At 47.9% G+C, this 14,654-nt stretch overlaps 1 protein-coding gene across 2 annotated transcripts in view; it reads right to left on the reverse strand.

Annotated features, from left to right (window-relative positions):
* The window catches only part of SEC14L5 (SEC14 like lipid binding 5), a 59,212-nt gene that overhangs the window by 15,086 nt on the left and 29,472 nt on the right, over positions 1-14,654 (reverse strand). The window contains exons 5-9 of one of the 2 annotated variants that reach the window (XM_084642100.1): positions 12,377-12,505; positions 10,999-11,218; positions 8,090-8,202; positions 5,646-5,675; positions 431-620 (exon numbers count right to left, since the gene is read on the reverse strand). In XM_084642100.1, the coding sequence (XP_084498226.1) occupies positions 431-620; positions 5,646-5,675; positions 8,090-8,202; positions 10,999-11,218; positions 12,377-12,505 (682 nt within the window). The remainder of the gene's footprint in view (positions 1-430; positions 621-5,645; positions 5,676-8,089; positions 8,203-10,998; positions 11,219-12,376; positions 12,506-14,654) is intronic. The other variant, XM_084642101.1, reaches the window with a different exon arrangement.

Below are 14,654 nucleotides of genomic sequence, written 5' to 3' on the forward strand. Positions count from 1 at the left end.
GTCTTATTCCAGTCTTCAGTGGGAAGGTGATGATATCACAACAGCCTTGCCAGCAGCTCAGAGAGGCTGTCAGTTGAATCGATTGGAGTCTGACCTACTTATCTCCTTAGGGGACAGACCCTTCCGGGAAGGGATGGGGCACTTAGGTAGGAGAAGCTTCCACTGTAAACAGAGTTCCTTACCTATAAGCAGGACATTTTCTTAAAAATTCAAAGAAAAAAAAAATGGTGCCCAAAGCATATTCCTATCAAGGGGAGCTTTAGGCCAGCCAGATTCAGCCTCATCTGCACATACAAAGAGATTGCTTTGACACAATCGGGACATTCATATGTATTAGGAAATGTACCCATGCTATGGTGTAACCTGCCGGCACAGCTGGCTCCACAGAGCCACAGGTGACTGCACTGGTGGTGCAGACACACCATCCTACCTTTATCCTGATAATGCCACCCTCCGGTGTAGTACTCCTCCAGCAGGGATGGGGGTCTCCAGGTCTGCAGGATGTAATCCACCTGGTACTGCTTGCGCCAGGTCAGCGACTGGCAAAGCATCTCGTGAGCCTTGTCGATGTTGAAGTCACGAGCCCTCAGGAATCGAAGGATATGCTCATCTTTGGGGATCTGGGAGACAGAGGAGACACACTCGTTCCAAAGAGCTTGGACTGCACTGCTGCCAGCGCTCCCCTCCCACAAACACCAACAAGATGCAAAGGAGCTTCTAGCTCCTCCCAGACATGGAGAAGGATTGAAGTTTAATTTTCTTTCCTCCTGCTATGTCCATTTGGTCTGCTCCAGCTAATCCAGGACTGTAGGGAAATGACAAACCCCAGCCCCCCTCCAGACATAGGGCCCTCCCACCTACCTGGGCCTATATATGCCATGCATATTCACTCTAGAAACACTGCCAGCCAGTGAATGGAATAGACAGCTGGGAATTGCAGTGAACTCTGCTAGCCAGAGTCTCCCAAAACATTCCCCCACCAGCCGAGACAAGCCACCCACAAATCCTGCCTGAAAGTAACAAAGTTGCAATGTTCCTTCCCCAGAGAGACAGGAAAGCCACACAGCACCATGCAAAGGATGAAAAGCATCTTTGTTCAACACACTAGCCTACAGGAAGGCTCCTGTGCTAGCCCTGTGGAGACTGGTCACAGCTGGGCTCTCTGTAAATAGACCAGACACCCTCCAAAGGCTCCCTTCAGCTGGAACACTACAACTCACGCTCTTGTGCAGGCTCTTATCATCCGGCCCGTCTGCTGAACCGCCACACTGGCCTTGTCCAAGTATGTCAGTCCCTCTCCTTTCTCCATGACAGCTACCCTTCATGACATTACAATGTAGCCCCCCCAATTATCTCCTCTCAAATCTGATCTCATGGCCCCCCACAAGCTTTCAGCTAATCACACTGGCCTCAAATGTTCGTCCACTTCTCCCACCAACACTTCTGTGCTTTGGCTCTCGCTGCCCCTTCTGCCTGGGGCATACTCCAGGATAACGAGTACTTTCTGACTTCCTTCAAATCCCTGGAGATCCACTTCTACCTTGAAGCCCAAGATAAAATTGCCAGCTACTCACGGGTAGGCAGTTGGCCCGCAGAAATCATCATTAATAAATCCCAAACAAAGCTAAATTTGACTTGAAATTGCAAGTTGCGCATACAGCTAATCTGCCACTACGTCTTCCAATCTCCTCTGCGCCCCATTGCCTCAGGTTAAGCTTGTGTGTTGCATTTCATCTTAATTCAGACTGCAAACTCTTCAAAGCGGGGACAGTCTCTTCCTATGCATTGCTATGGGGTTTAGCGAAATAGGGCCATGGTCCCAGATGGGCCACCTGCACATGGCTGTAACACAAATAATACGTGTATTCAGGGCGAAAAGCTCCTTTATCAGCTTACTGACGTGGATGAAAATAGAAAGAAGGGCTGGAAGCAAAGCAGCCAGGAATTTCAGGCCTGAAGCAATCTCAGTTACACGTACTGATATGAAGCTGCAATAGACACACTTAGGGCTTGTCTACATAGTGCATTAGTCTGCACTACAAAAGGTGTCAATTCTAACGTGCACTCATAAGCTGTGCACTAGCTGGCCTGTGTGGACCCTGCTGGCATGCTCTACAACAGTGGTTCTCAAACTTTTTTACTGGTGACCCCTTTCACATAGCAAGCCTTTGAGTGCAACCCTCTCCTTATAAATTAAACACACTTTTTTACATATTTAACACCATTATAAATGCTGAAGGCAAAGCGGGGTTGGGATGGAGGTTGACAGCTCGCGACTCCCCCCCCCCCCAACGTAATAACCTCCTGACCCCCAGTTTGAGAACCCCTGCTCTAAAAGTTCCCGAGTGCAGTCCCGTTTCAAACAGTCCTACACAACGCGCACTAGGGAACTTTTAACAGAGTCCATGGGGGCCAGTTAGCGTGCAACATGCTGGTGCAAATTAGAATTTATACCCCTCTACTGTGGACTACTGCACCATGTAGACAAGCCCTAAGAACAGATTCAGTGGAGAGAAAGGGGTTGAGAGCAGATAAGTTCAGAGATAGCTTAGATGCACACCTGGGGTTAATTGTTTCTAACGAACCCTTTGTGAACCTCGCATTTGTACATGTTGGCGGGGGTGGGGGTGGGGAGGGTGGACATGTTTCCATGTCAGAGCTCAAAATGTATTTAATAAACTCTTGCAATAACTTGTCCGCATCACACTCAGATAGAAACAGCTGATTTTTTTATAGCAGGGTTTGAACACACGTCTTCAGTGCTGAGAGGAAGACGCTATCCACAGGGCTACTTAGGTTGGTTCAAACTAGGGCTGTCAAGTGATTTTAAAAAGTTAATCACTATTAATAGCACCATTAAACAATAATAGAATACCATTTATTTAAATATTTTGGATGTTTTCTACATTTCCAAATATATTTATTTTAATTACAACACAGAATACAAAGTGTACAGTGCTCACTTTATATTTTTATTACAAATATTTGCACTGCAAAAAACAAAATAGTATTTTTCAATTCACCTAATACAAGTACTGTAGTGCAATCTCTTGATCATGAAAGTTGAACTTACAAATGTATAATTATGTACAAAAAATACCCGCATTCAAAAATAAAAATGTTAAACTTTAGCACCTACAAGTCCACTCAGTCCTATTTCTTGTTCAGCCAGTCACTCAGACAAACAAGTTTGCTTACTTTTGTAGGCACTAATGCTGCCCACTTCTTGTTTACAATGTCACCTGAAAGTGAGAACAGGAGCTCGCATGGCACTGTTGTAGTCGGCGTTGCAAGGTATTTACATGCCAGATGCACTAAAGATTCATGTCCCTTCATGTTTCAACCACCATTCCAGAGGATATGCATCCAGGCTGATGATGGGTTCTGCTCGATAATGATCCAAAGCAGTGCGGACCGACGCATGTTAGTTTTCATCATTTGAGTTAGATGCCACCAGCAGAAGGTTGATTTTGTTTTTTGGTGGTTCGGGTTCTGTAGTTTCTGCATCAGAGTGTTGCTCTTTTAAAGACTTCTGAAAGCATGCTCCACACCTTGTCCCGGTCAGATTTTGAAAGGTACTTCAGAGTCTATAACCTTGGGTAGAGTGATGTAGCTATCTGTAGAAATCTCACATTGGTACCTTCTTTGCGTTTTGTCAAATCTACAGCAAAAGTGTTCTTAAAATGAACTATACTTGCTGAGTCATCAGCCGAGTCTACTGTAATATGAAATATATGGCAGACTATGGGTAACACAGAGCCGGAGACATACAGTTCTCCCCCAAGGAGTTCAATCACAAATTTAAATAACTCATTTTTTGAAATAAGCATCATTAGCATGGAAGCATGTCCTCTGGAATGGAGGCCGAAGCATGAAGGGACGTATGAATGTTTAGCATATCTGGCACATAAATACCTTGCAATGCCAGTTACAAAAGTTCCATGCGAACACCTGTTCTCACTTTATGATGACATTGTAAATAAGCAGCAGGCAATATTATCTCCCATAAATGTAAACAAACTTGTTTGTCTGAACGATTGGCTGGAAAAGAAGTAGGACTGAGTGGACTTGTAGGCTCTAAAGTTTTAGATTGTTTTGTTTTTGAGTGCAGTTATGTAAGAAAAAAATCTACATTTGTAAGTTGCACTTTCAGGATAAGGAGATTGCATTACAGTACTTGTATGAGGTGAATTGAAAAATACTATTTCTTTTATTTATCATTTTTACAGTGCAAATATTTGTAATAAAAATAATATAAAGTGAGCACTGTACACTTTGTATACTGTGTTGTAATTCAAATCAATGTATTTGAAAATATAGAAAAACATCCAAAAATATTTAATACATTTCAATTGGTATTCTATTGCTTAGCAGTGTGATTAAAACTGTGATTAATCATGATGACTTTTTTTAGTTAATCATGTGAGTTAACTGTGATTAATTGACAACGCTAGTTCAAATCCTTACAGAAATAACCAAACATAACATCCAGGAGAGCCCGCTGAGTCCCTGTCAAGAGAATCCAACATTGTGGCTATTACATAAAGTTTTGCCATTTTCAAGTGTCATGTTGACCCCAGGTTACAACGAACTCTTCATGGCTGATTACATAGATAAATCCAGTGCCTACTTACTACATAGTTAAAGCAAGAGCTTACTTACTACGCCAGAGGAAAGTCTGTCATAGCAATAACCAGAAAGCCTAGGTAAGGGCAGCGGTACAGTTCTGAATACAGCAATGCACAGGGACAAGTGAGCACTTACATTTGGGTCAGAGGCAGAGCTTTGAGAGGATGAAGTGGTATTGTTATACAGAGAATCAAGTTCAAAGGCTAAGTTAGCGGAATGGATTTCTGACACGAGGGATGGCATTTGGCTGAGACAATTCCAGAGACAGTAATTTCCATAGGCAGGCAAATGAAGATGCTCCTGTAGTTCTCATTATTGGTGTACCAATACCTGGCTGCTTTAACAGCAGCACACAGACCATTGCTTACAGCTCTGTGTAGGAATCTGCAGTTTTTACATCATTTACAGTCTCCAGTTCTCTCTGGCTGGCCTTCCAGCTATGGAAGACTTTATTCAGCAAAGCACTTGACTACTGCTGTGGAAGGAACAGAGAATGGACACTGCAACGGGACAATGGGAGTGTTTCATTTAAAAACAAACATCCAACGGGGCAAGCTCCCAGGAACGGAGATCTGCAATGGGCCTCTGGAGAGGTGACAGGGACATTTACCCTGGAACTAAAAAAAATTAAAAAAAAAAGTCACAGTAAGAGATCAGCCCCCTTGAAGCTGAGTTCAAATGGTCTGAGACAAGCGTTTGACTCAGTACCCGCCTGATAAGCTGTTTATGCTTCTACAAAGCAGACAAGGAAGGAATAAATGGGGTTTGGGATGAGGTCTGAATTGCCAGTACCATCCATTCTGCTTACAAAGGGCATGGAGAATACACAAAACCTACCAGAAGTGCATAACGCTACCTACAGCTGTCACTAAGGCAGAGTCAATTTCACCCTATTAGTGGATCCAGCACAACAAACAGCTGCCAAGAAGAGCACACGTGCGTGCGCGCACACACACACACCCCCCCACCCCCCCAGGGGCAACTCTTTCACATTGCTCACATGCTCCAGATTTTACCTTTTCCGGCTTCCATTCCCCAGCCTCTGACTACAAGAAAAAAAAACAAACAAACAGGCATTTACACTGTGCTTTCCAGCTCAAAACCTGGGTCCTGACCCATCACACATGTGGCTCCCCGTCACACTCTCAGCTAAGGGTGGCTCGGGCAGGATGCCTGACAGCTGGCACATAAGATACAGGAGTCCATGTGGTTTTGCTGGATGGACTGCAGAAGGCTTGTCAAGCCAAAGCAGTTATCCAGCCCCGCTCCCAGCTGGAAAGCGGCATGCGCAGAAGCCAACTGTAGCACTGCATGTGAACTCAGTTTTCTTTTGGAAGGTCAGGAGAAATCTCTTTGCCAAGTCTCCCTGCCTCTCAGAAGTGCTTACCAATGGAGTGGGAAGTCATTGTCTCAGATGCCTCGTTCAATCCCACCTAACCACCACAGCTCTTCTTACTACTGCATGCTCCCCCTCTCCCCTGCTCTGGTCATGAACTGAGAGTGTTAGTTAATCAGGGTAAGAGAATGAGAGGGAGAGCGGGTTGGAGCCTATCCCCACCCACTCTCATAACCTATCCTGTAGGCCTGATGGGACTATTGGCTGTGGGCGAGGCGGGACAGAACGGGCAGCTCTGTTCACAGCGCAGTCCTACTCCTAAGGAGCCAGATCAAGGGCTGCAATTAGTAACGAAGCTCCCCTGCCTCCCTGCTCCCCAGGAACACAGCACACTATTTTCTAGCCCCCTAAATGCCCAGTAAGGATGGAGGGGAGGGACCCAGAACCGGAGTAATAAGATTTGAACGTGTCCCTCCCACGCTTGCATTTCACAGCGCTGAGCCTGGACATTGGTTCTGCTGGCACAAGGTTTTTTGTGTTTGTGCGTTAGACCCGACCAGGGACTTAGCACTGCTAACGTCAAGCAGTCAGGCACAATTCCTCCACACAAGCGTTTGACACTGCACAGCACAGCCCAGCCCAGCCCTGGCTGGGCATCTCCATCCAGAAAAGCCAAGCTTCGCTCATCAGGGCATGTCTGGAAAGGGAGAAAACAAACCGTGCACCCTCCCCAGCCTTGCAACCCACAACCATTGGTAGCGTCCCACTAAACATGAGGCTGAATTCTTCCCCAGTGTAACAGTGCTCTAATCAATGGAGGAGTGGCAGGGACACGTTTGTCTCACAATCTCCAGTATGGCCTGTGGGAGCCAAACGCAACCTGGGATCAGCACCCAACTGCTGTGATCAACTCTGGCTGCACTTGCAAATCATTCTACTCTGATCCCCACACTGGAGTCTCTGGACAGTTCAAGTAGATGGCACTCAAACCAAAGAGTAACTATTTGCATGAGTTCAGACAGACACACCCTGCTCCTCAATATGGAAGTTTCTGCATCAAGTTTGAAATACAGAGTTTTCATAAAAAATAGATTTAAACAAAATTCTTCCCAAAATTAAGGCAGCCCCTAAGCAAGTTAGCTTATGAAGCCCACCTGGAAAAGGACTAGATAAAAGCTAGGCATGATCACCCACCACTCTAGTGAGCAATGTCTGCCAAAAGCCTTGGGATGTGTGTAGGTTTTCAACTGATCTACACAGCGTGACTAGCAGGTTCTCTCACCCTACCCCACAGGTGCAGCGAGCTAGACTTTGAAGGGAAGCAAGACCACTTGATAACCACTACAAGGGGTTGACTTAAACTGCAGAGAAATCACACATTTTTCATGGGTTGGTCATGGCATAAATAGCAAATTTCATAGCTATGTTACACATCCATGAAATTTGCTATTTATGCCGTGACCACCCACAAAAAATTTTCTCCACCGTCTTTCTCAAACTGGGGGCCCTGACCCAAAACACTCACCTGGGACTCCTGGCATTGGCCACTGTTGGAATACAGGATCCTGGGCTAGACAGACCTTTGGTCTGACCCAGTATGGCGGTTCTTATGTTCTTAAGAGGGTCAGAAGCCTATTAGGAGGTCACAGTATTCTCACCCTTACTTCTCCACTGCTGCTGGTGATGGCAGTGCATGCAACTGGGAGGTGGGAGAGCAGCAGCTGCTGCCCGGGCACCCAGCTCTGAAGGCAGTGCCACCAGCAGTAGCAGCGGAGAAGAAAGGAGGGCATGGTATTCTGTACTGCCACTGGCAGCAGCGATATGACTCACCTAAAGCTTATCAGGAAACAGCTGTCTTAACATAGCACTCCACTATCAAGCAAGCCTCAGCACATGTGAGTTATTCACAATCCCATTTTTATATGGGGAAACCGAGGCACAGAGCAGTCATTTGCCCTAGACCACACTGCCAATCAGCAGCAGAACTGGGGTTAGAACCCAGAGGTTCCTGGATCCCAGTTACATGATCAAGCTGCTAAGCAAAGCTGCCTCCGAGAGGCTATCAGTTCTTTGGAGAGCTCCCCTCTTGTCTCCAGGCAGGGAGTTCTGCCTCTAGCTGCCTACCTTGCCTTTGTGCATTTCCTGCAGCCACTGACGGAGTCGGATCAGGCAGCTTTCCTGCATTGGAGTCAGCTGCCCCAGGTACCGCTCAATGTAATCAGCGTCCAGTTTGTCAGCTGGAGAGGGAAGAAAACAGCAGCTCAGGGGAGAAGTCCTGGTAGGAGTGGAGGATCTGGGGAATTGTACAGTTATTTACACACACACACACACACACACACACACACACACAATTTCCACTGGGAATTGTCAAACACTCTTAGCCTCCTTCATCAACAGTCTGCCTGGCTTTTGTCTGGGAAGGGCTGGAAAGCATCCCAAGGGGTCCACGGGAGACATGTTGATTACAATTAGGGCATGGGGATTGAGTCAGTAATTCTGGATGTGTACGGCATCACAGCAGGGTCAGCCACTCAATGGTGCCAATATGCCCTCTAATTCCTGCCTCCATCCCAAAGATGCCCTGGACTCTGACTTGGGTTTTCAAAGGAAATTCAGGGAGTTAGGCACCCACCTCCTTGGACACCTACCTAACTTGGGCTCTTTGGAAAATCCCACTCCACTATATTCCTACAGCAAGAGGGGACGGCAGCCAGTCTGGAAGCTGCTGAAATGCTATTCCACGGACAGCCACCAGGGGGAAAGAGTGAATAACTTTAAAAAAAGGTTTCAGAGTAAGAGCCATGTTAGTCTGTATTCGCAAAAAGAAAAGGAGTACTTGTGGCACCTTAGAGACTAACCAATTGATTTGAGCATAAGCTTTCGTGAGCCACAGCTCACTTCATCGGATGCATACTGTGGAAAATATAGAAGATGTTTGTTTTTATACACACAAATCATGAAAAAATGGGTGTTTATCACAACAAAAGGTTTTCTCTCCCCCCCACCCCACTCTCCTGCTGGTAATAGCTTATATAAAGTGATCACTCTCCTTACAATGTGTATGATGATCAAGGTGGGCCATTTCCAACACAAATCCAGGGTTTAACAAGAACGTCGGGGGGGGGGGGGATGTTAGGAAAACAAGGGGAAATAGGTTACCTTGCATAATGACTTAGCCACTCCCAGTCTCTATTCAAGCCTAAATTAATTGTATCAAATTTGCAAATTAATTCCAATTCAGCAGTCTCTCGTTGGAGTCTGTTTTTGAAGTTTTTTTGTTGAAGAATTGCAACTTTTAGGTCTGTAATTGCGTGACCAGAGAGATTGAAGTTTTCTCCGACTGGTTTATGAATGTTATAATTCTTGACATCTGATTTGTGTCCATTTATTCTTTTGCGTACAGACTGTCCAGTTTGACCAATGTAAATGGCAGAGGGGCATTGCTTGCACATGATGGCATATATCACATTGGTGGATGTCCAGGTGAACGAGCCTCTGATAGTGTGGCTGATGTGATTAGGCCCTGTGATGGTGTTCCCCGAATAGATGTGGGCACAGTTGGCAACGGGCTTTGTTGCAAGGATAGGTTCCTGGGTTAGTGGTTCTGTTGTGTGGTATGTGGTTGCTGGTGAGTATTCGCCTTTTTTTTTTTTTTTTTTTACACCTCACTTGCGAAAGCTTATGCTCAAATAAATTTGTTAGTCTCTAAGGTGCCACGAGTACTCCTTTTCTTTTTGCGAATACAGACTAACACGGCTGCTACTCTGAAACCTGAATAACTTTAGTAGCTCCTCTTTGCCATCAGGATTGTCCTTTGTGGCTACTGCAGCGCAGGGTCCCTCCAGGGCATCGAGACAAAGGACAAGGGGATCACATCTGCCAGCGTGTGGAGTTCCAGGCAGATGTGCAGCTGGAGGCGCGTGTGTACAGGGAACGTGGTACCAAAAGAGTCGTGGCACAGGCCAGCAGCTGTGCTGGAAGCATGTGGAGACAGAAGGGACAGGAGAGCAGAGGGGACCCTTCGGGGCCAGCTCCACATCAGGCAGAATATTTCTGACCCTGGATACAATGGGCTACAGTATCACACAACGGGGATCATGTGCCTAGAGAACACGCTGCTGCCCCTCAGTCCCACCGGACAAATTAGCCTCCCTAAGTTCACCCTCACTGCAGATTATAGGCTGGAGCACCCATGGAAAAAAATAGTGGGTGCTCAGCACCACCAGCTACAGCTGATCGGGGGCGCCCCTGCCAAACAGCTGATCGGGGGCGCCCCTGCCAAACAGCTGATCGGGGGCGCCCCTGCCAAACAGCTGATCGGGGGCGCCCCTGCCAAACAGCTGATCGGGGGCTCGGGCAAGGGGCAGAGTGAGTGTTGAGCACCCCTGGAGAAAACTAAAAGTCAGCACCTATGCCACAGATCCAGCCAAGCTGGGCAGCAGACCCACAACGGAATGGAAAGAGGGCAGCTGGGAGAGTCGTATAGAGCTGGCAGTTCAAGAGCAGAGATACGTGAAGAAAGGGAAGCCAATAATCTTCCCCCCACCCCACACTCCTCACCTGGCTGCTAAGTGGAGTTCTCCACTTCTAGAGCACCTTTCATCTCAAGACACTTTACCAATATTAATTGTGCCTTGCAGCTTCCTTAGCCAGTGGGTAAGTATTCAAACCATTTTACAGATTGGTAAACTAAGGTATAGAGAAGCTACATGACCAAGGCCAGGCAGGAACAGAACCCAGGAGCCCCAGATCTCAGTTTCTTGCTTTAGCAGCTGTTCTCGAAGCTCCTAGAGACATACCCCAATCACAAGGGCCAGGAATCTTGGGTTAAAGCTCCCAATGTTGCAGGTATCACTGCAATGATACAATGACCTCTCACTTCCTTCTGCTCAGGCAGACACTTTCACATTGGGCTGGAGCCTTTTCTTACATCAGGCTGCAGGAGCTTCAAGAGTTAAGTGGCAGAAATGTCCCAATGTGAGAACCAGAACGTCTACACTGCCAACCTCCACCACTGCCTGGGGATAGCATACCGTCAGGGCTAGCCGTCTCTGCAGCAGGGCAGGAGCTGCCTGGATGCTCTTTATTAGTTCCATGCACACAGGACTCCGCTGGCACAATACCAGGGTTGTGTCCCACAGCCAGGGCCCTCTTTTCCTTCTGCCTGCTCACTGGTGGAGGTGTCCATCGGGGGATGAAGGTGATGCCCTGGGAGATCAGCTCCTTCAGGTAATGCTCGATCACCTCCTTGCCCTGGAAGTGAAGGCTTGCATTAGAGAGCAACGCCAAGTGAAAGGATTTCTAGTACTCCGAGAGATTAGCATCCCAGCCATAAGCAGGAAGGGGGAGTTTCCCTAGCCCAGGGAAGAAGGAGCACATTCCCGTGTTTAATGTCCTCATGCAGCAGCTTTTGAGCAAGGCAGAAGGGAGCGGAACGGCCCGTGTGGGGAATTTTACTTGGAGTGTGAAAGGCTCTCTCTAGAGAAGAGAAAACGTGCTGTTACTCAGGAAAATGCCTGGGGTAAGAACAGGTTTGGGTTCAGGGGAGGGGAGAAAACAGGGTCAGTCAGCCCTACACATCTCACCTGTTCGCTGCACTGCTCCCCTGCGACCCTAAACCCAGGGAAAAGGCCGTCAAACTAACACCATTGCACTGCCCAGATCCCATCAGAGTGGAGTCTTCAGTGGCATGAAATCAACAGGTACCCAGGGCTTGTCCTTCCTGTGTGCATATTCAGGAAGAAGGCTTCCTGTGTGGGACACTGGTCAGGGAGTGACTCCAGGGAGCCTGGACTGCGCATGGAATGCAGCTCTCACCCAGAATAATTCCCGTCCAACCTCTCATGGAGATATCCAAACAAACAAGTTGTTTTGCTTGTTGGATAGTGGCTTAACCTCCACTCTCTACTACAGAGACTGAAACCCATGGCAGGGCCCAGCTGCTCCTTAGAGTTGCGTTCTCTCTTTTTACTGAGGACGAAACTCAGGCAACAGTGAGGCTAAGGGACTTATTCATGGCAACGGCACAGGGGAGAGTTGGTCACAGAACCTAGGTCTCCTGCCAATTCCCACTCCCTTGATCTACCCATTAGAGAACATAAGGGGGGAGGGATAGCTCAGTGGTTTGAGCATTGGCCTGCTAAACCCAGGGTTGTGAGATCCATCCTTGGGGGGGCCATTTAGGGATCTGGGACAAAAATTGGGGATTGGTCCTGCTTTGAGCAGGGGGTTGGACTAGATGACCTCCTGAGGTCCCTTCCAACCCTAACCTTCTATGATTGCATCTCATGACCCTTCACGCTCACTGCCATGGCAACCTTGGACCCGAGCAGCCATTTTACTTCCCCACTTCTAATGGGCTGTGGACACCTGAGCTGCACTTCTCGGAGCTAGGGGAAAGCCAGCTCTCACCCGCTTGATGTTGGAGGTGTACTGCTTCATGGCAATTTTCTCCACTGTGCTTTCAAAGCCAAAGAACGACTTGATGTCAAGAGACGCAGACTGTTCAAAGCACGTCCACTCTTCATTCTCAGGGTGAACCTAAACTCAGACAGAGACAGGCTCAGGGTCACACAGCGCAGAGCAGACCAAGGCTGCCAGGCTTCACGCCAGGCAGTAACGGGGCTGTTCACTCTCCCAGGCTGCAGACCAGGGGGCTCCCTACAGGATGTAGGTCTGTCAGCACTTAGTGATCTGATTAATCAGGACTGCGATGCTCAGTCTGACAGACACGTTAGGACACATCCGGAGCACAACCACTGTTAGGATGGGATTCTCCCCACCCAAGGAAATCAAGACTAAACCCACTTCTGCTGCTTGGCTCTCCAAATGGTAATGGCAGGAGTAGAAAGAGCATTACAATAGTGCCATGGTGCTAGATGCAGTACGTGCAAATAGCAAGAGATGGTCACTGTGAAGCAAACTCGCAGTCAAACCAGGGCTGCTCACTCAGCTGCCCTCCATCAGAGCCTGCCGTGACTCAGCCTTCAGGCGTGCGGCAGCAGCTTGTCCCTGAGCAGAGACTGTGTCATTTGAGCCTGGGGTCATCTATTTCCCCAAGCATGCCAGAGCTGCTGATCAATCTGTGCAACAGTACTGCCTGGCCAGGAACCCTCCTGCTGCCTTGCAGAGTAACGGACTCTCCAGCCTGCTCTTGAGCCTGTTCCTGCCCCAGCCTTGCCTGAGCCCAGTTCCAGGTCTTGTCCTTGTGCTACTCCGACCTCGCTTCAGCCCTTGCCTCCTGACCCTTGGACTCTGACTACCCAGCTTCAAACTTTGGCCCACACCTGGACTCCAGCTACGGTACTGACTTGGCTTGTCCCTGGACTCTGATCTCTGTTCTAGCGCTACCCTCAGCCCAGCCCTGACCCTACATCCAGCTTTGACCTCTGTTCCAACTGCTAGGCCTGATAACCAGGAGGAAGCACCTGACAGTCATTGCCACTGCCCCAAAGAGTTCACAAGCTAAATAGATAAGACAGAGTGAAGGAAGGGGGGGGGGGGGGAAATTATCCTCCCCTGTTGAACAGATGGGAAACAGGTACCCAGAAATTAAATGACTCACCCCAAGTTGCCCAGGAAGTCAGTGGCAGAGCGAGGAACTAAATCCAGGTCTCCTGAGTCTCAGCCACTGCCTTAACCACAGAACATCCTTCCTCTCTAGGCAGTCTCCCTACATTCTCTTCCTCAAGGAAAACACCCACATAGCTCTTTCCTTGACAAGGAATAGAGGGGTCTGCCTTTCCCCTTATGTGTGACTGTTTTAGCCCCGCAACAGAGTACAAAAAAAACTGACCTCACGCGCACAGAGAGATCAGTCAAGAACACAATGTCCCTATAGGGATTATAGGCAGCAGCCAGAGAAAGATCTTATTTCTCAAGACACAGCTGGGGTTGAAACATGAGAAAAACTTGTTTCCTGTACACTCCCACAATTAAGAGGAAATGGGCAAAAGTAGACAGCAGGAGCATCTCAAGGATGCAGACAACTAGTTCCTCCCTTCTGGAAAGCAGACACATCTCGGAAACCCAGCAGTTCCACTCTGGAAGGAAGGTTTTCAACACACTGCAGTCAGAGAAATCCCAGTAGCGTGAAATCTGGCACTGGCAAAGACATGCATATACACAGCATCACTGCTGGGTTCACCGAGCAGCATCTCACAGTCAGCAGCTGAGACAGACCCACGGTGACAGCAATGGAAAAACTTGATCCATTATCATTTCCATGAGCACCACACCACACAGATGTTTTTGGGCAGGGGGTTAAGTTATTTGCTTCACTAGGAGCAACAGCCATTGCGAGCGTCTTTGATTTCAAGAAGCTGCACTAACGTACAAGTGCTGACAGGGCAGGTAAGTAACATGATCTGGACTTTTGTTTAGGAAACATGGTGAGGTATCAGATTGCTTCCAGAAATAGATGAAGCTATTTTTAATGGTAATTGAACCCCTGTGGCCCAGATGCACCGATATGGTACAAACACTCGACAAGTGGAACACGCTGGGTGACATCTTCTCAGGCCACAGATAAGCAGCATAAGAACTTTATCTAAATGATCGACACAGGAGCAATCTGGAAGTCCCGGGGACAGAAAGAGCATGACAGGGAAGCCAGGAACTGTGCTCATTTGGGAGCAGTATGAGAATTCAGCTGCCCCGACTACCTCCCCTACCCACCACCTCAACTTCC

The sequence above is a fragment of the Lepidochelys olivacea genome, assembly GCF_965140295.1.
Source record: "Lepidochelys olivacea isolate rLepOli2 genome assembly, chromosome: 10".
In the NCBI taxonomy this organism is placed as follows: Eukaryota; Metazoa; Chordata; order Testudines; family Cheloniidae; genus Lepidochelys; species Lepidochelys olivacea.